General features: G+C 39.2%; 2 protein-coding genes across 2 annotated transcripts; both read right to left on the bottom strand.

The window, feature by feature from the left end:
• Window positions 1-165: 165 nt before the first annotated feature.
• pfdn5 (prefoldin 5) lies at window positions 166-5,742 on the bottom strand. The gene is made up of 6 exons (XM_082137218.1): window positions 5,637-5,742; window positions 4,960-5,062; window positions 4,833-4,864; window positions 4,621-4,695; window positions 1,387-1,492; window positions 166-824 (listed from the first exon to the last, which is right to left on the bottom strand). Exons 1-6 carry the CDS (start codon window positions 5,700-5,702, stop codon window positions 745-747), a joined length of 462 nt encoding a protein of 153 aa, XP_081993344.1. The 5' UTR covers window positions 5,703-5,742; the 3' UTR covers window positions 166-744.
• A 682-nt stretch (window positions 5,743-6,424) lies between these two features.
• Window positions 6,425-20,260, bottom strand: espl1 (extra spindle pole bodies like 1, separase). The gene is made up of 32 exons (XM_082137108.1): window positions 19,985-20,260; window positions 19,459-19,556; window positions 19,031-19,336; window positions 18,120-18,836; window positions 17,953-18,042; window positions 17,752-17,863; window positions 17,220-17,347; window positions 16,777-16,970; window positions 16,431-16,673; window positions 16,158-16,302; window positions 15,325-15,490; window positions 15,063-15,199; window positions 14,804-14,938; window positions 14,579-14,695; window positions 14,274-14,442; window positions 13,486-13,614; window positions 13,245-13,401; window positions 12,942-13,051; window positions 11,490-12,700; window positions 10,977-11,391; window positions 10,747-10,887; window positions 10,177-10,390; window positions 9,876-10,069; window positions 9,198-9,325; window positions 8,923-9,045; window positions 8,685-8,828; window positions 8,432-8,596; window positions 8,201-8,305; window positions 7,581-7,696; window positions 7,404-7,487; window positions 7,133-7,297; window positions 6,425-7,044 (listed from the first exon to the last, which is right to left on the bottom strand). Exons 2-32 carry the CDS (start codon window positions 19,543-19,545, stop codon window positions 6,843-6,845), a joined length of 6,549 nt encoding a protein of 2,182 aa, XP_081993234.1. The 5' UTR covers window positions 19,546-19,556; window positions 19,985-20,260; the 3' UTR covers window positions 6,425-6,842.
• Between the last annotated feature and the right edge of the window lie 37 nt (window positions 20,261-20,297).

The raw sequence follows: 20,297 nt of genomic DNA, 5'->3' as shown, positions 1-20,297 counted from the left end.
ATAATTACCGCAGCCTTCGCACTCATCTATCTATCTATCTATCTGAAGGATTGACTTTAATTGTCATTAGTTTGAGACTCAAACTAATGACAATTAATGTCAATCCTTCAGATAGATAGATAGATAGATAGATAGATATAAAAAGACAGATACATACATGTAGTGTCTGGTTTTAAGTGTCAATTTTTATTATTTGTTTCAGCATGGGTGGAAAATAGTACATAACATTTTACAGTAGTCATTAAGTTGCTGCTCTCTGTAACATGGCCCAGTAAATCATCTGCCTGCATGGGACAACAAATCAAGCCATTGTTTTTGACATTGTTTTGCTTGTAAATTTCCGTAAATTCACTTTTAGCCAAGCAAGAACATTTTCTTTAGCCGATTTCATAAGTAAATATTTGCTGTATTAAAAAAAAAATCCATGCAAAGTGTTTGCCACAAAGTAAATCTCCTCCAAAGACATTAATCCCAGTCTTGGAAGGCTTCGCGGATACAGCCACAGGCTGTGCCCAAAGCTTCATTTGTTCACTAAACATGAGAATGAAAACAGAACAGAAAAAAAAATTTGTAGTTGTTTAATTTAGGCAAAGTGCTGGACTTCATTCTCCTCCAAGGAGATGTGAACAACATGTTGACATCAGAGCAGTGGTTCTCTGTTTCAAGGGTTCAGAATGGATCCGTCTGAAAGGTCAATGCTCAGGATCTCCTCTGGATTTTCTGCCATGCTTCTTGTAACCATTTTTAGGCTTTGGTGGTGCCAGACTGTGATGCCTGTTGGCTGTGCAGTTGCTGAAGCTTCATATTCATGACTTCCACCACAGCTGTTAGGAGGCAGATAAAACATATTTAATCCATTTACGATTTTGTGCAGGTTTTCCTATCATTATCAGAAAACGTGACAGTATGCAACAGGTTGATCAGGGGTCTTGTATGATTCTGAAGGGGTTTCTTTTGTGATAGTGGTAAAGACTTTATCACTACTATTACATTACATCACTACTTATTACATGGCTGCTTACCAAATAAATAGACATGAAATACTGATATGAGCTGAAATAAACTAATAATTACCAGAATACCAGTTACCAGTATTCTAGATAACTATGTGATTTGCAGTAACCTGACTTGGAAAAAGTAAATATATTATATATATAAATATATATACAGTAGTCAACATTTGAAGTGGATCAAAAAAGTTAATCAAAGTTGTCATAAGACAAGAACAGGTATTGTTCAAAATTCATGTAAAACTTTGATGAAGTGTGTGTGTGTGTGTGTGTGTGTGTGTGTGTGTGTGTGTGTGTGTGTGTGTGTGTGTGTGTGTGTGTGTGTGTGTGTGTGTGTGTGTGTGTGTGTGTGTGTGTGTGTGTAAAAAATAATCACCTTGTTTCATAGAATGTTTTTCTTGAAGGGCAGGCTGAATTTTCTCAATTTGTTTTGTAAGGAAGTCAATTTTGCGTTTAAAGAACTCTTTGCCATCTTCTACATTCTGAAAAGATAAAAAAGCAGTGAGATTTACTTAGACTTTGATTTCCTTAAAGGGATACTTCACCAATTAGCATTAAGCTTTGTATCAGTAGAAACCCGGTAGTATTTTTCAAATGGCTGTGCTTCCCTCCCTCATGTCCCCCTGAGACGAGAGATTTCTGTATTGTGTGTCTGGAAAAAAACCTCAGATGACGCAAAAATCGTCATTTTGTGTCAGTCGGAGGCTTTTTTGGCCAGAGGCTAGAGCAGGGGTGGGCAAACTACGGCCCGCGGGCCACATACGGCCCGGCCCGTTAGGCTGTTTAATCCGGCCCGTCGAGTATTTAAAAAATTGTCTTAAGATCGCATTCATTTAGCCTTTTTCTTGCAATACTTTGCGTTATATATATATATAGCGTTGCATATATTTGACAATCGGAATATCAGATATTTCATGCCATAGCTAACAAATGTAAAAAAGGAAAAATGACATAAAAGCAGATCATCATTCATTCAGCGCTGTTGTGGCTGCGGTGTGTCAAGTCAAGTTTATTTGTATAGCGCTTTTCACAATACAGATTGTATCAAAGCAGCTTCACAGTATTAAATTTAAATAATACAACAAAGTTTGTTTCAAGAGGAATTTATTGATTGATAAAAATTAAATTAAATATCCCCAAAATATCCCCAACTGAGCAAGCCAAAGGCAACAGTGGCAAGGAACCGAAAAACTCCATCAAGTGACCTAATGGTGTCCTAAAACTCCATCAGGTGACCTAATGGTGTCCTAAAACTCCATCAAGTGACCTAATGGTGTCCTAAAACTCCATCAGGTGACCTAATGGAGAAAAAAAAACCTTGGGAGAACCCAGGCTCAGTCGGGGGCCAGTTCTCCTCTGGCATTTATGAGCTAGAGGCCATAATGTGTGTGTCACGTAACAAGCAATGACGCGTCACCATGGAAACCAAACAGACAGCGACTTAAGCGCATAGACTTGTTGCACGACGTTAATGTTTTTTCCTTTTTTGGAAACTCACAGAGAAAAAAAAATGTTTGGTAACCGCTTGCACACCCGTTTAGTTTTTCCTTTGATTTGTCTGCTATTTAGTGTCTTTGTTCCTCTGGATTAGTGGATGTATCCTGACTGATTCCGTTTACCGCCCGGCTTTCGACCACGCTCCCCTGTCTGCCATGTACAGAACCCGGTTTTGTTCATGAAATGTTCTGATCTGCCTTTGCTTTTTATGTTTTATTTTAGTATACTTAAAAAGAAATTTGTATATTCGTTTATTTCGTTTTTTTCCACAAATGTATGACTTTTGGAACTGCAAATTAATTGCCATATGCAGTTTTAATAAAGTTGAATTAATTTCTGTCATTTTTACTCTTCTAAGTGTTCACTTGCAGGTGTTTTGTTTCTAATTTACTGTTAGGCCCATTAAATAATAATAAGGATAAACAATATTTAAAAAGTATAGGCTATAATTATCTAACATCTAACTAATTAAAAATTAACCTCAAAACATAACATGCTAAATGGGGGATATCTAGCAAAAAAAAGTATTGTCAGAATGTCGTCTCTCAGTTGTTGAATTTCGCGCAGACGTTGCCACAACATAAATATGAAGTGTGAATACCACGAATTGTATTTGTAGTAGCCTACTTTTCGCGTGCATATGATACGCACTTTATGGCGTGTAATAGGCACGCACTCCGCACCCCTAATCCTAACCAAGGGGTTTACAGTGCGTAGCATATGCACGCAAAAAACATTCTTGGCGTATAAATGGCCCGAGAAATAAAATTTGTGGTATAGATAGGCACTTTCATGAGATTGTGTTTCATAATCTGCTACTGGGCCGGCCTTCTGTCAAATTTTAAAACCCAGTGTGGCCCTTGAGCCAAAAAGTTTGCCCACCCCTGGGCTAGAGACTACAGCCAGTAGTAGGAGCTAGTTCTGCATGTTTTCAACCCGCCCATAGGGGGTGGGATCTCATGATAAGGCAGAGGTGGACAAAGTACACAACTTCCTTGAGTGAAAGTACAGATACTACTGGTGAAATATTACTCCGTTACAAGTAAAAGTTGTAAAGACAGAACTTGTTTTTAAAAGTACTTAAGTATCAAAAGTAAATGTCAATGCATTGTTTTATTATTGTTGGATTGTTGTGTGTAATACTTACAGTACCTTATGCCTCTGAATCTATGCCTGCCTACCCTCATATCAATATCAAATTTATTTCTAGAACACAGTTCCAGTCGTGGGATTGAATGTGAGATTGAATAAGTGCACTCAATAACGTCCACAACGGTTTCGGACACCCAAATAGCTGTTCCCTCAAATAGTGCCCTATTTAAAGTTTTTTGGCTTTTGGTATGAATATGTTAGCCTTACTGTTATCTATAAGCTAGTGTGCACCAAAACAATGACAAAATTTGCATTTAGAAGACCAAACCCAACGTTGAAAATGAAAATCAGGTTGATGTCAGAATCCAACGCCGGATTGACATTAATCTCCAACGTTGGACAGACGTTATATTGTGGTTGAAAACGAAAATCGGGTTGACGTCAGAATCCAACATCATGTTCGACTTGAAACTGCCCACAGTCTGACTCATTTCCAACCAAAATGCAACCCCTGCAACCAAAATCATCCCCTGACTGACATTACTACGTTCTACTCAAGGACCTTGACAGAATTGTAGTGGAGTAAAAAGTACGATATTTGTCTTTCAATTGAAGTGAAAGTAAAAAGTTTCCAGAAAAAAATTATACTCAAGTAAAGTACAACACTCAAAATGTTTTACTTTGTTACTGTCCACCTCGGTGTCTTTTCAGTTTCGAGTCAACTATTAGCCTAGTTGTATCATTTCTTCCGATACTGCCCTCTGTAACCAGTAGGCGTGGCTTGGGAGTGACCTCATAGGGCAGCGAAGCAAGTGCATTCTGGGAATTGTTGTCTTTCATCCACATGAGCCAAAAATACATTTTCTGTCTTTTCTCAGTCTAGAAGGCACCAACTTCTAAAATAATTTCACATTTCTACTACATAAATTACCCAATTTAAAAAACACATTCATCTTTACAGCGGTGAAATATCCCTTTAAAAGTACAAATTATTAAATAGATTGGCAAAATCCTGGCTCACCTTCTCCACGAAATAACCTGTTCCGACATCCACTAAGACATGATTCACATCATGAAGCTTTCCAGGCACGTACATCTGCAATGCAGTAGTTAAGGGAAACAACTTATCTGAGATGGATGCAAATTAATAAACACCAAACTGCCCATGTGACTTTGTTGAGGGTCAAAGAAATCAATCAGCAGTAATTTATCACTCAGCCATTGGGAGGATACAGAACTGGTGAGAGGGACAAGTAGTTCTTTTCCTGAAAGAAAAAAAGTAATAGCAAAAAGAAGCCAATGAACATATTAACTATTTATATTAAAGAAGCATCGTATAAAGTTTAGCAGTAATACTCACCTTCATTGCTTTTGTTAAGGACATTCAAACTGTCTTTGGCTTCCACATATTTTGTTTGGACGACTTTCAACTGGCCTATGGATGATGACAGGAACTCCGTTTCCTAGAAAACAAATGTTTGGCATTTCATTTGTTAACATGGCTCTGATAAACTGCTGCTTTGTAAAAAATATAAAATAGGAGGGAAAGGTAATTTATACTAAACTAATGTGTGCAGATCTGTCCTGTTCAAGCAAAACAAAAAGTAATACATATTTATCTCACTTTCTCTATATCCTAAAAATAAAGGTTAATCAATAATTTTGCTCATTATGTACTCGTTAAAATCATTCTAAAAAGGAATAGACAAAAATAAAAATGTCATAATTTATGTTTTGACACCCTTCACTTTCATTCCATCCAATGAATGGTGAGCGAGGCTGTCATTCTGCATCTCCTTTTATGTTCTAAAATTACTTTAAAGAATAAGAAGGTTGGTAAATAATTACAGAATACTCAATTTTGGCTTAAGTATCCTTTTAATGGCGAATTAAAGAAAGCACTACCAGCAGCACGCGCACAGACAGCATGACAACCGCTGCGTGCATGTCAGGAAACCACTGACAGAAAACTACCATCCTAAGCTGCAATTTAGGGATCTGAAATCAAAGAATTGTTATATTTATAGCACAAATTACCTGATCAAGCTGAGTTTTCAAGCCTTCTAATTGTGGAAGAGACAATTCAGTCAGATTCACCGCCATGTTGACAATTGAATAGGGGAGGAAAGCTTCCGGGTCAACGGGAACAACTGGAAGGACTTTTAGCAATGATTTTGCATTTCGATACAAAAAAAAAAAAAAAAACTTTAAATAAAAATCAATAGACAAGCATAATACAAAAAAAGTACATAATTTAAATATTTTGTAAGGCTTACAAATATTCCTTAATGGCTTTTTTTTTCTTACTCTGTAACACCATACAATGCAACAAGTATTTTACTTTTATGGGTATAGTATTTTGCCAAAATTCCAAGTAAATTTTCCAACATAGGTAAGGTGGGTCTTGAACATTTGATTAATGGAAGCCTGAAATGGAATGAGTGATAAATCAAAGACGCCTAAATCTATCATGGAAAAATAAGAATAAAAAATTCGTATTGTTGGGTGTAATCAATCATTTCACTTTTGTCAGGTCGATCATTTAGCCTGCCCCTGCACACATATCAGATACATATCTGAGGAACATAGAGATAAGATCCCCCATGTCCTCCGCCACTGCCCTTGACATTCTGAAGAGTAATGGGGACACGACTTTCAGTGTTTATGGTCCTTGCCACTGGAACAGCCTGTCAGTTTATCCGTCCAGTTTGACACTTGTACTATTCATGTTGTTTTTCCACCATTTGTATTCTTTAATTCTTACATGCAATTGCCTCATTCCCACTACACAGTATGAAGTTGAAATAACCACCATTGTCAAAGAATACATTTTAAAATCATTTTATTTTAAAGAAGCTTGTCATTTGATATAACTTAAACAGAAAATAAAAATGTAATACAAAAATGTAAAAGAAAAAAAACTTGTACATCAGAAAAATGTTTGACTTAAAAGACTTCGTAAAAGTAGTAAAACATCTTGAGGTATGAGCACATTAAATCAGCAATTGCAATCACAAAATAACATGGAAGAAAACATATGGGAGGACTTTAAAATGGCAAAACACTTCAAGCACCTAGGCATAGGTTAGATTTAGTCCTCATTCATTCTCATTAAGGCAGATCTCATTCTTTGCATTGTTAACTAGCCCTGAGATTATATTTGACCTTAAATAAAAGATGGTTGCATTTACATAAATCTTTTAAAAATCACTATATTAAATTAGTTAAAATTTAAATTCTGGGCTACTGAATATACACAGGCAAACCATATGCAATGGGCGCAGCACCAATTATATGTTTTAGATGTGTGGCATTACGTGATTGGGCTAAATGCTGAAGAAGGGAGGAGCCAGACCCAGAAGAGAGCCAGGACTGGAGCAGAGCCGACGTGAAACGATCTAAATCACGATCTGTCACATCCCACAGATTACCGAGCACTAACGGGCTGGTGAAGAGACAAAAGCAACATTTAATAATAAAGCAAATCATAAGGAACTACACAAAATATTTGTATACATGGATGTGTACATTACCATCCTGCGGTCAGGTAGCTGAGGATGATCCCTGTTCCCTCCTGATGGCCAAGGACACTGAGAGCAGCACTACTGCAGCCAAACAGAAGAGCAACTGTCCGCACAGGCCCTTTCAAAACCCTCTGAGCATCCAGAAAACGGGCACCTGCACCGTGTCCAATGTAACTATAGAGAGGTACATATACATACTGTCAAGCACATGTCATCTAATCTTTATATTTCATCATCCATTATTTAACAAATAACAGTATCTCTTTTCAGTTTCACTTACATGTAGAGGTCTTTGGTGGTCACAGCCTCATGTAGTTTATCTGGATCAGGAGCAGTTCCACAAACCCCCTGCCACACCCGCTCACTGGCCAATCACAGACAGAGATGCCAGATTGGAAATGGGACCAGTTACACAACTGTGACTGTCAGGGTGTTTATGCATATTTTGTGAACTTACCCAGTAAACCATTCTTTAAAGCGATTCTCAGTGTCAGGTAGGTTTCCATCTGGGTTTAGCACATAGTAAACTTTCTTAGGGTTCACACCACAGGACAGAACAGAATTTGAATCCATCTGAGAAAAGACAAGCAGAATTCTTATCAGAGAAACCGTTCACCCTAAAAATGAAGAAAGTCAACCATAAAGGTTCAGAATGTCAAAAGTGAATAAATTATGACAAAATACAATTAATTTTCCTTTCAATGGAACTTAATAGAGACAGGCTGTTGAGCTTTTTTAGGATATTGGAACATGAAGTTCAAAAATGCTAACTCGGTTTCGGGTTTTAGCACTCATTCCTTAGCACTGTTTATAAATAGACCAAAATTGTAACTTGATATAAATATTGACTTTCTATTCTACCATAGCTCACAAATTTTTATTGAGTTTCTACATCAAAAATCATTGTTTCTTATCAATAGAAAAGAACAGCCAAGACATTCTGCCAAATAACTCCTTAGTGTTCCATGCGAGTAATATAGATTAAAAAATGGGTGATGGGTGAACTAATTTTAAGCTAAAGCTTTACTATGTGTATTAAATACTGTGCATGTTTTGCTTGCAATAAGTAGCATATACCTCTTTCAGATGACTGTGTCCGAGTACTGCATGTAATGAGGGCATACGAGTGACGGAAGAAGACTTCAGACAAGCAATGTTCTCCCATGGTAACCTTTGCAAGTACTGTAGAAACAAAAAACTTCTTATAAGATCAAAACATGCATATGCAATCAGATCAAAACAATTTCAAGTTGTCTAGAAAATAGTCATGTCTGTATTATTTAACACGAGTGGATATTATTAGTGTACCTTGTCTAAGATCAGAACTGTATGTCCCTGTGGTTCCTCCCTTCCCTTCAGTTTAGTCACACCGCACTGCAGAAGCCTCAGGAAGTCTTTGTCCTGCTGACCCATTCCTTCTACAAGACACTGCAGGTCTGGCAAGGACAGGAGTGGAGATGCTGAGAGAACCACCTTCAAGGAGAAAGAAGAAATGAGAAAGTACTACAAGTGGGAACATGTGATGATCAAACTAATGCAGGTGCAAATAGAGGCCACATACCCTGAGAATGTCCTGTGTGATCTTTGTTCCTTTCAGTGCCTTTTGGAAGCACTTCACCTGAACTTCAAGCTCAGGGTCAGAGGTTAAAGGCAGGAGTAGAGTTCGCCACACCCCTAAAGCCTCTTCCATCTCCTCAAGCATTTTCTGATGGACAGAGAAAGAACTTACATTCAGTATATCCAACATCCTCACTTTAATATTAATCATTTTCTAACGGTCAAAGATCTTTGTGTCTCACCTCCACACGGACATCCAATGACTTCCTTCCTTCCCACCACTGTGATTTCTCAGCCACCATGCTCACTTCTTTTTGCCCCTTCAAGACTCCATCCATTTCTTGCAAAAGCATGGCAACCGAGCGCTAAATAATGGTCAAATATGAACCAGATTTGAGCAAACATCTCCCCATTTCCTTCTCATTGTGAAAATATAATTTTAAAGTTTTAAAACTCTTAGCTGTACTGCATTAGGTAATATACAGAAGTACTAAGAACATCAGCACACAATCTGTACCTCTCTGTTTGCAGTAGGGATTCGAACAGTGATTGGGGTAGAGCCACGCTCCAGTCGAGTCAGAAGAATAGTGCTGCCAATTTCATCAGGATACACCCCCGCGAGTGACAGCATGCACACTGTTATTCCTAAAGCAAATATGCATCACATTTATATCATTCTGTATGATTCTCATAATACATACCAACAGGGCTCAAAATTACATAACATTTTCTTACCACCATGAAACTATTTTTCATAGTTCATTAAAATGTTTTGTTGTTCCTATGACAAAGCCATTACCCTTGCATACTTGCAGCAAACAGTGACTCATTAGGTCACTTTCAGAAGCATAGACAATTCCCCATTCTAATAATTTGGGTTAGGGTATTACAGCGAGCTTTGTGGCCATCTTGCTTAAAGGGATAGCCCACCCAAAAATGAAAACTGTCATCATTTACTCCCCCTCATGTCATTCCAAACCTGCATGACTGACTTTCTTTTGCAGAACACAAAGGATGATATTTTGAAGAATGTTGATAACCAAACAGTTTCGGTTCCCATTGATTTCCATTCTATTGATAAAAGACTACAATGGGAGTCAATGAAATGGTTTTTGGTTATCACTATTCTTCCAAATATCTTCCTTTGTGTTCTTTTTGGAGGACTATCACTTTAACTTTCAGATGAAGTTATTACCTGCTGGCAGATCTTTCATCTGCTGTGTGAACTGATGACAGTGTGTCTGTGGGAACTGTGTTGGGTGTGATGAGGCGAAGGAAAAGATCTGCTCAAGCGCAGAGAGTTTCTGAGACTGTGTCACCCCAGACGTTTCCTCCAGACTCAGAGCGCCAAGACCATCTGCTACATCATTACAAGATTTCTTCAGCTTCCTACAGAGACAGGAAGAAGAGGTTCTGTTCCTCATCCAAATAGTTTAGAATACAAGCTATCACTTTTTTTCTGCCGAAATGTTTGCATTTCATACTAACTGACATACCTGAACTGACTAACCACATGACGGGTCATATGGTGGCGAGTGGACACACCCAGCGACTGTGCATGCAGCATTGCTGTGGTGATGGGATCGGTCTGGCCGAGTGACTGAGCGAGAAGTGAGCAGACGTGGGGATAAAGAGAGGGAGGCGGGAAGTGATGGAGAAGAAGCCAAGAGGAACGCAGGTACGACTGGACCGCCTCTATGGACAGGTCAGCTAAATATGAAATAAATACACTGATGGTTATAAGACATTCAACAATTTTATCAATGACAGCAAAGTCAAAATGCAATATAAAAACAAACATAACTAGGATCCTGTAAGATTGTTTAAAAAAAAAATTTTTTTTTTAAAGAAGTCTCGTACTCACCAAGGCTGCATTATCAAAAATTCAATAAAAAACTAAATATTTGTTTTAAAGATATTTATTAATATTTAAAATTGCATGCATTTCTATTTTCATATCTTTTAAAATATTTATTCACTGTCACATAAAAATATTTCTTTAAAACAAAACAACAACAAAAATGACAAAACTTTTGTGTGGTAGTGCACATGCCACACGGTATTACCTAGCGGTGTAGATCCATGTGGTAGGGTTGTGTGAGATCCAGAGCCATTTTGTCCGGTTCTTCTGAGCTCACTGAAACACTCTCGCCCAACATCTGCAGCCAGATCTCTCCTCAAGACCTCACAATCAGCATCTGGGCTGCCTGGAACCACACACAACATGAATTTAGTCCAACAAGAATTAGTCAAATAAGCAATTCAATTACATCAGTTTTGTACTGCACACACACACCTGTGTCATTTATCTCTGTGTCAGACCCTCTGAGCTCCTCCAGGCTGACATCCAAAAGAACCTCATCTTCATCCTCTTTAATCATCCTCATCCTCTCTGGCTCTTCTGTGACCTCTGAACTTTGACTCTTTTTTGATCGTCCTCTGCGCGTGCGTGTCTGGGAAGATAAGCCAGTTTCTTCCTCAGAAGAGAGGCAGCTGGTAGAGGCGAGAGCTGTGCTTTTCTTAGTGGTCCGTGACCGTCTGGGAGGTTCTGGTTCTACAGTGGGGTTCACAACTTTGGCGTCACTAGGGATGGTGTTCAGTGCTGGTTTCAGGATGCATGATGTTTTGGAGTTGCAGGCGTTTCGCTTTTTCGACTTTTCCACTACAGCAGGAGGTGCGGCTTCAGCTTCACTTTCATCACTGAACTCGACCTAAAACAGAACAGATGTATTTAATTAACTGACGATTTATGATTCGTAAATGTCTTACCATCATCTTAAGAAGTCTGAAACCAATCAATGGGCCAAACCTTAAAGCGAGAACGCTTGGATCGTTTAGGCGCAGCTGGCACGACCACAGGTTTCTCTTCTGCAGGAGAAGAATCTTTGTAAACCTCGAAACATCCCTTTGGAGCAACTTTTGACTTCGTAATCCCACAATGGCTGGCAGATGCGTGTAATGAGGGGGTGAAGTTGACAGAAATTTCAGGCACCTCATTACTGAAGTCAAATGCTCTTAAGTCACCAACACCAGTGCTTGTGGAGACAGATTTTGACCGGGATGTCCTTGTTGCTTTGGGCGTTTTAAAAATCATGGAGGATTTTGTGATGGTAATTTTGGGCACCAAGTCTTTAGCTTTCTTTGAAACTACAGGGGTCTCTTTGGTTTTCCTGCTTTCATGGTCTGCAGATCCACTCTTAATGTCAGGGTTGCGTTTAACACCTTCTGGAGGAGTAATTTCAGAAACAGGGCTCTTGGATCGATGCATTGATTCAGTTTTAAGTTTCAATTGTGGTTTACTTTTTGGAGGATTCCAGCCCCATGCAGAAGAAAAGAGTTCATCAGGTGTACATCCTTTCTTCATGGCCAATGCCAAGCAGCAGGCCACAGCTTTAGCCCCCAGCAAAGCAGCTCTGATGGGCCCAAGCTCTGGCTTCAGTGCCCCTTTATGTGTCACTGCCTTCAATCCTGCCTCTATTTCCTCCCACAGGACTGTAGCTTTCCCTTTGTCTCCTGTTCTGAGAAGTTGAAGCACAGCACCCAAATGCACCTTGCCCTGTTCCACCTGGAGAAGACACAGTTCAGCTGACTTTTTAGAGCACACAAGAGCTGCCAAACTGCTTTGGAGCTTAGCTGTGACACTACAGCAGCGTTTACTGGCAGATTGGCGTAGTCGGCGGGAGTTTTCGGGGTCTGTCTGGAGCTCTGCCTGTAATAGTGCCCAGTGGATACTGACTCGAGCCACACTAAGCTCACTGCAGCAGGGACAGGAGCAGGTCACTGCGTGGGTCAGGCAGGAAAGCCCATGCTGACGTTTGGGCTTCAGAGGGGGAGATGCTCCTTGGCTTCCTAATCTAGACATGGCTTCCAAAGGCTCCTTGAGAAGGCCACGAGAGCTAAGGATCCCACTCAGATCATCATCTTCCTCAAGGGTGTGACCAGAGGAAGAAGGGGCAGCTGGGCGACCTTTGCGAGGTTTTATTTTCACCTCAGACTTCTGTTGTCGCCCGTGGCCAAAATCTACATGCAAGCGAGATGAGACCAATATATAAACTTTGTTTTTAAAAAATAAATAATTTCTGTAAATCTAGCTTGTGTTTAGCAGCAGTGAAATAAATACATTTTAAAAAACAAAAAAAATAAAACCTTTTCTCCTAAATACCTTTTGGGCACCTTTACCAATACAGACAGTATAATCACAAATAATGACTAGAGAAGGGATCAAGGTGTCTTGATTTGGTAATCAATATTACATATTTACCTGTACAGAGATCAAGTAAGTTTCTAACTTGCTCCAGGTCCAAACTACTAGCTTCAGTTGCACCCTTCATCAACTCCAGTTCTGCTTTCAACACCAACAGCTCAGCACAGCTACAAAACAAAATATTCAAATCCACAAGAAATTTGTCTGGCATCCAAGGAGCATATTCAAGCCTACTTCAAGCTTCAGAGAAAAAGCATTGGTTTGTCATGTCACCCATCAATGTCAGAAATACATGTTTGGACCTGAAATGTCTCACACATTCTGAACTCTCACACTCAAAGAAATGGAGCATCCACTCACTGGCTGAGTGTCTGCAGTTTGGTGGCCAGTTTGAGAGCCTCTAGACATTGAGCTTTAGCTTCATGAATGGCTCCACTGCTGCTCCTCACAATCACCATTCTCTCGGAGCACACCAGCACCTCACTCAGCAACAGCCATTTAAAAACAACACTGTCTCCTACAGTGAGAAAACACAACAAGTTGAAAATGACAAATAAAGAAAATTCCTTTAAGTAGCCAAACCTGCTACCGCTTGTTGTACCTTGGTCTACAAAACGAGAGTCTGTGTTTGGTCCAGGGGCTCCATAAAATCCATTGCCCAGCAACATCATCACCAGGCTGCACAATAGCTTCAACGCTTCATACTGAGCCGTGTCTGGAGTCTTCAGACCTTCAAACACAATTCACAACATTAATCACAGTATATAGGTAATTGTGACGTCACAAATTTTCTGTCCAGAACTATTAAGTCATTAAAAAATAAATTAACTACCATTCAAAAGTTTGGGGTCACTAAGATTTTTTTTCACTTAATACTTTTATTCAACATTATAAAAACAATATTACCATTTAAAATAAATTATGAATTTTTATTCATCGAAGAATCCTGAAAAAAATGTAAATCAGCATATTATAATGTTTTTTGAAGGATTGTGTGACTCTAAAGACTGGAGTAATGGGTTCTGAAAATTCCGCTTTGCCATCACAGCAATAAATGACATTTTAAAACATATGAAAATAGAAAACAGTTATTTGAAATTGTTATAGTACTTTGTAATATTACTGTTTTTACTGTATTTTTTTAACAAATAAATGAGCCAAAAAATATTGACCTCAAACAAACAGCCCACCATATTTTGAACTTCCGATTTGTAATGCTCTACATCATGAATTCTATATTATCGAAGCAAATTTTTTCTTCTTGCTCTAATGAAAGTTCACACAAGACGAATGTCTTCAACTGTACATTTGTGTGAGCTTATACATGGGATATAACTGTTCCGTTTGTAGTTCCTAAATGTGTAATGTGTGTATTGGATGAGAGCTAACCATGCTGTATGATGCTCTGACGTAGCTGTAAGTCCAAAGCCTGTGTGTCCAGACTCAAGTATTCACTGGCTGTCTGCAGTGCTCGTGCCCTGAGCAGGTACCAGCTCTTAGAATGATGCTGAGCGGACTCCTTTATCACCTCCATCAGGCAGCACACACCATGCTCCACCTGAAAAAGAGAACAGGGACAAATCGGTGTTTTTTCAGTATGTATGCAATTACAATTTAATGGACGGTTCCCAGGAGTCTAATACTGGATAAAATTGACTCACTGGTCCACAAACAATTATATGAACGAGTATTACCTGTCCTAAAGCGTAGTGTATCTGTGCTTTTTGCAGCATAGCCAGCATGGATATAACAGATCTGCCTTCGGAGCTCGGGACAGAAGTCAAACTCTGTTCTGCTTTTTGCAATTCCACCTGAAACATGCAGACAATGTTCTGGTGTAAACAACTTGTTAGAGTTTAATATGATATAAGGCTATTAATTGTCAACAGAAAAGTTTGTCCTGGTTAAAATTAATTCACCTGTGCAAGCTGAGGGGAGCCCAGATACAGCAGGACCCTGGTAGAGTGGCAAAAGGCATTCGCACTATTCTGGGCATCGCCGAGGCTATGGAAAAGGGCTGCAGCGAGCTGATATGCCTCCAGAGCTTGCAGGTGCTAACAGAGACATATTTATTATTCAACATAAATACAAACACCAAATACTTCTCCTCTCTTGGTAATGAGTTTGAGGAGACTTGTTACATAGAACACAGTGAGTGATGTGGGTGTGTAGTCTTACTTTGCCAATAAGAGTGTAGAGGGCAGCCATCAGTGTCATGGAATAAGCAGTCAGTTTAGGGTCTCTAACTGCAGGCACAGACCTCTTGAGTAGACTCCGCCATAGAGACAAACATCTATCCAAAGGCTCACTTAACTCTGACACACACATGAATCAACAGTATTAATAGATTATCCTAAAAACAGTGATTCTCAAATCTGTTCAGGAAATTTTTAATGCAATATGCAAGTATGTATTTGCTGTGATTGAGTGTGTGGCTTACTGCTTTGAGCCAGTAGATTGAAGCATAGTCCATCATAGACTAACTGGCTCTCTTGTGATTTCTGTTTATCCTCATACTCTAGATCATTGGTGGGAACAGGATCCATATTCAGCTCTGTTTTATTCTCCTCCTGCACTGCCCGCAATCGCTTCTCTGTGTCCACAGCCTGTTATACACATAAAGGAAAATAAAATGAAGCACAGGTGTATAATATTTTAGGAACGTACAATGCCGTTCAAAAGTTTGTATGATGTTGAAAACTTACAAGAAAATTAAATGTATTCCTGTGTGATGTAAATCTGAATTTTCAGCAACAACTATAATTTTATAGTATTAGAAACATTGAAAACAGTTGCGCTGCTGTGTGATACATTTTTTCAAAAATTATTTGATGAATATAAAGTTCAAAAGAACAGCATTTATTTGAAATAGTAATATTTTTTAACATTATCCAATGTCTGTACTGTCCTTTCTGGTCAATTTCATGCATCATTGCTGAATAAAAATATACATTACTTTCAAAAAATAAAGTAGCCCTAACTTTTGAACAGCAGTGTACACTAACAACCAAAAGTTTGACCATATCTAATCATCCTTTATATTAGCATAATTTTCTCATTTTAGAACAAAAGTAAAGTATGTTGGGCACCAGTAGGTTACTTTTCCTTCACTATATGAAGTGACTTACAAACTAAATAAATAAATAAATAAATAAACAGATAGTTTATATATTTGTCTACAAGAAAAATTTCAGGTAGATCAGAATGTTAAGATCATAAAAAAACAGATCAGTCAAATGTCAACCTTTGTCTGGTAGTGTATAAGGCACTGACCTCCTGCAGGTTGGACTCAAGAGTGCAGATGTAGAGCCACAGGGAGGCATGTGCCTTCTCATCCTTCAACCTATCAGCATTCTCTGCGGTTTCTGGCTCTGCCTCCAGCAACCGCAAAGCCTCATGGGTAAAGTCAACTGCTGAGCTGATTACCAAGAGCAAAAAAATTGTTTAAGTCCTCCATATTTTCAATCTTCTATCTCTGATTCAAATGAGGCAAAAGCAAAATTATATAAAAATAAAATGAATAGTCCTGTGTTCATGGTCACCCACCAGTCAGTCTGTTGGCTGAAGTCCTGGTAGCACACAACCTGTGCCATCTCACACAGATAAGTAGCCCGTCTCAGTGTGTGTGGTGTTTCTTCATGGCAGATATCTAAGAGGTCACAGAGTGTGTTGTAGCGCTCCTGTGCTGTGTCTCCAGTCTGCTCTTTATACATGCGCAACTCCTCCTCTAACAAACACATCAGAATTTCCTCATCCATTACTGCTTCTCCTAACCCATCCCTCAGAGTCCTGACAAAAAAAAAAGAAATGAGAAAGATTTTCAGCACATTCACTCTTTAGTGTCAAACAACAGTACACCGGAACCTTTTCCGATTGGCTAAGTGCAGGTTACCTCAGGCGTGTGTCGTCCTCTCCTGCTCGGGCAGCATCACACTTGGTTTTGACCCACAGTGACACAGGTTCTGCCAGATGATCAAAGATCTGCATGCCCAAAACCCGAATCCAGCGCACTATCCAGTCTAGAGCTTGCTCCAGCTGACCTCCACGCCGGCTACACTGCACCGTCAGCATGAAACAGCGATTTACCTGAAACATCCACACAATAAATCCACAGCCAAGATCTAACATTGTCATTTATACATTTGCATGCTTTAAACTGATTGTACAGCTTGAAAGAGTTATATATTATAATATATAGATCAGACAACACAAATACAAGGTTCTTCAAGGGCCACAATAAAAAGACAAAATGTCAAAATTTTATGTTGCTCCTTTTTATTCTCTTTTAATCTCAACAAAAGCTAAAAAATGACCAGTGGAAGCTGCTGTTCTTACCCTATCCAGAGGAAGAGAGGGTGGGCAGTCCTTGCACAGCTCCTGACACACAATTACAGCCAAACCAAAGGCTCCCTCATACAGCTTCCTGTTAAACAGCTCATACACCACATTATTCACCGCGCACACTAGAAACAAAAACAAAAGAAAATAGAATTCAGTTTATTTGCACACTTACACTACAGTTCGAAAGTTTGGGCTCAGTAGAAAAAATTATTAAATTAAATTAATAAAATGATTTTATTGAGTAAAGACTTTTACATTGTTGTTATAATAAGTTTCTATTTCAAATAAATGCCGTTCTCTTGAACTTTCTATTCATCAAGTAACCCTGAAAATAAAAGTTAAGCAGCAGTTTTTAACAGCAATTTTCAACATTGATAAAAAAAAAAAAAAATGTTTCTTGAGAGCTAAATCAGCATATTAGAATGATTTCCAAGAACATGTGACACTGTATGGCTGCTGAAGTGCTTGAATTCAGGTATTCAAACATCCAATCAGATTTCAGCATGCAGACTTCAGGAAGACGTACCTGCTTTAAGTAGGAAGTTGTCGTTGTTGAGTGTCCGCAGTTCACCAAGCATGCGTCCTGCAGTCGCCTGGCAAAACAACAGCACCCTGTCCAGAGAATCGCCCGCTGACACCTTTGGACATAAATGTTAAATGAAGGATATAAATGTGATACATCTAGCCAAACACTTTATCATGGTTTAAAGTAGGTTTAATATGTTACCTGAGATGCGTGAAGACTATCGTATGTGCTAATATAGCCCTGGTAAAAGCTGAAGCAAAGGGAGTACTGCACCTGCTGCGAAAACGAGTCCTGGAACGAACAGAAGCTTTTAAAATTGATACATATTTGGAATGTGAATTTAGTACCAGTGAATTATACAATCTTACCTTTTGCTGTGCAAGCAGAAGTTCTTGATATTCTTCTAAAAAGGAAAAGCAAGCCAGCAATGTGGTTATATCCATCGCTTTACACTGACCAGCTTCCAACGCCCAAACCACTAGCTGACAAGCCTCTAATAGGGCATGAGACTCTGGGCCCGACATGGCACGGGGCAGCACCCTGAGTGCACGTGCACATTCGGTGAAAGCCTTACTACATTCACCTCCCGAGCTTAACGCACACTGCAGCTGCACTGCGCAATCTGCAAGGCTCAGAGCCGAACGCAAACCCACATGACCATCAACCCCCTCCAGAGTGCCACGCAACAGTCCAACAGCCTCAGCTGAAAACCGGCTCTTACATAGCAGTTTACACACTTTAAACACCACCTCACACCGCACAGCCAGCGAGGGACAGGTCAGCGCAGAGTCTTGTGGGCCGAAGAACAGTTCTCGTAATTCAGAGGTCAGAAAACTCACGTCGTCGAGAGTAAAACACCCACACGACCGTTCATGCTCCACCACCGCTTCCTCTACAAACAGAGGAACTTTGGATGGGAAACAGGCCGAGCTGGACCCCTGTTCTAGGAGTTTGAAGGATAAAGCCTGTAGCTGACAGTGAAGTCTGTCCCGCGGAGAGAGGGTGGAACTACTCGTTCTGTTAGACAGGAGACTGTTCCACAGCACTGCAAAGCAATTCCGCACCAGAACATGGAAGTCATCCGTCTGTTGACAAAAAACGAAATATGAGGTCTACAGATAGCACCTTGAAATATTAATACTTTATTACAATCGAAAGAAATGTAACGGTTTCCACACTTTTTGACCAATGAATGGCCATGATTTTTCCAGATTAATGGACATAAATGAACACTTATTTTATTGAGATTGCTATTTTTTAAGACTCAAGCATACGGTACCTCTGCAGACAAACGCTTCAGTCTTCTATACATAACTTGGCCCAATCGGCAAGCAGGGACATGAGCTCCAAGGCTACAGACTTTCTGTAGGATGTGGAAGACTATTTTCTCGAGATAAAACGGGTTGTTCTGCATTCCGGACTCTTCGAGCAATTCAAACCCTCGGATGGCCAGTTCCACCAACTCCACTATCTGCTCCTGATGGGCAGGGTCCAGATTCCCACTGCCCAGGCTCTGGTTGCACGCCCGGATGATACGATCACACATTGTTCGCCCATAAGGACCAAGCCCATCATCAACATGTTTCTGCAGCAAAAGAAAAAAAAAGAACAGCTCCAGCAGTGTACGTCATATATGAAATAAACTCAACTCAAAGCTGTTTCCACTCACACATGTATACACAAAACAAACAGTTTTTTTTTTTTTACCTTAAGCTTGTCATGAAGAACTACAGTGTCCTTTACACAAGATAACTGTTGGACATACTCCTCTGTTTTCAGACACTTCATTGTCATCACTGTTGTCTCTGCAATGTGAAACAAACTGCTTTTTAAGGACAACTATTTCAGATACTAAGATGATTAACTGGCATGGTAAACTAATATATGTGTTGTATACGTTGGCTATATATATAAACTTTAATATTAATATATATATATATATATATATATATATATATATATATATATATATATATATATATATATATATATATATATATCGTTATGAGTGTGTGTATTTCTATTGCAGAGTGATTTGGGCTGAATGACAAGTACATGGATGTACAATAAGTTAACGTTACTACATAACAATATGTTTTATGATCATCTGCTATAATTTCTTTCACGCTTTGCCATACATCTGCAAACTAGCATGTTAGCTAGCTAACTCAGCCCAGTGTTAATCCCTAACCCGTGTAAACAAATCAAATAAACCTGTTAGCCTGTCACTTACCATGCTCGGATAAACGGTCAAATGTGGAGGAATATCGACTCTATTTGAGTGTTATGAAATGTGGCGTTCATATGTATCTTCAATAAATATAAATGTCCAATGTTTTGTATTTCCAGTCGCGCGTCGCCGTTATCAGGATGACAGCAGCGGAAAACAGAAAGTAGCGCTGCTCGCGCACTTGTTTAAAATACCGCAAAGCTTATCGGGAAACTGCGGGCACGAAGTGGAGCTAAGGAACTATGGGTACTGTAGTTTTTATAATTGTTACGTAACAAAGTCTCTTCTGATTTCCTTAATTAGTAGTAACAATAAA

The sequence above is a fragment of the Leuciscus leuciscus genome (assembly GCF_965113295.1).
Source record: "Leuciscus leuciscus genome assembly, chromosome: 14".
Classification (NCBI taxonomy): Eukaryota; Metazoa; Chordata; class Actinopteri; order Cypriniformes; family Leuciscidae; genus Leuciscus; species Leuciscus leuciscus.
This window is presented reverse-complemented; position numbering and strand designations above follow the sequence as displayed.

Coding starts and splice junctions, on each gene's coding strand:
- pfdn5 (XM_082137218.1), bottom strand. CDS start 5,702: ATGGCGGTGAATCTGACTGAATTGTCTCTTCCACAATTAGAAGGCTTG. Junction 4,865..4,959: donor CCTTAACAAAAGCAATGAAG/GTGAGTATTACT, acceptor TTTTTCTTTCAG/GAAAAGAACTACTTGTCCCT. Junction 825..1,386: donor AAAACATTCTATGAAACAAG/GTGATTATTTTT, acceptor GCCTCCTAACAG/CTGTGGTGGAAGTCATGAAT.
- espl1 (XM_082137108.1), bottom strand. CDS start 19,545: ATGACAATGAAGTGTCTGAAAACAGAGGAGTATGTCCAACAGTTATCT. Junction 9,326..9,875: donor GATGAAAGATCTGCCAGCAG/GTAATAACTTCA, acceptor TATTTGCTTTAG/GAATAACAGTGTGCATGCTG. Junction 7,488..7,580: donor TTTAAAGAATGGTTTACTGG/GTAAGTTCACAA, acceptor GTGATTGGCCAG/TGAGCGGGTGTGGCAGGGGG.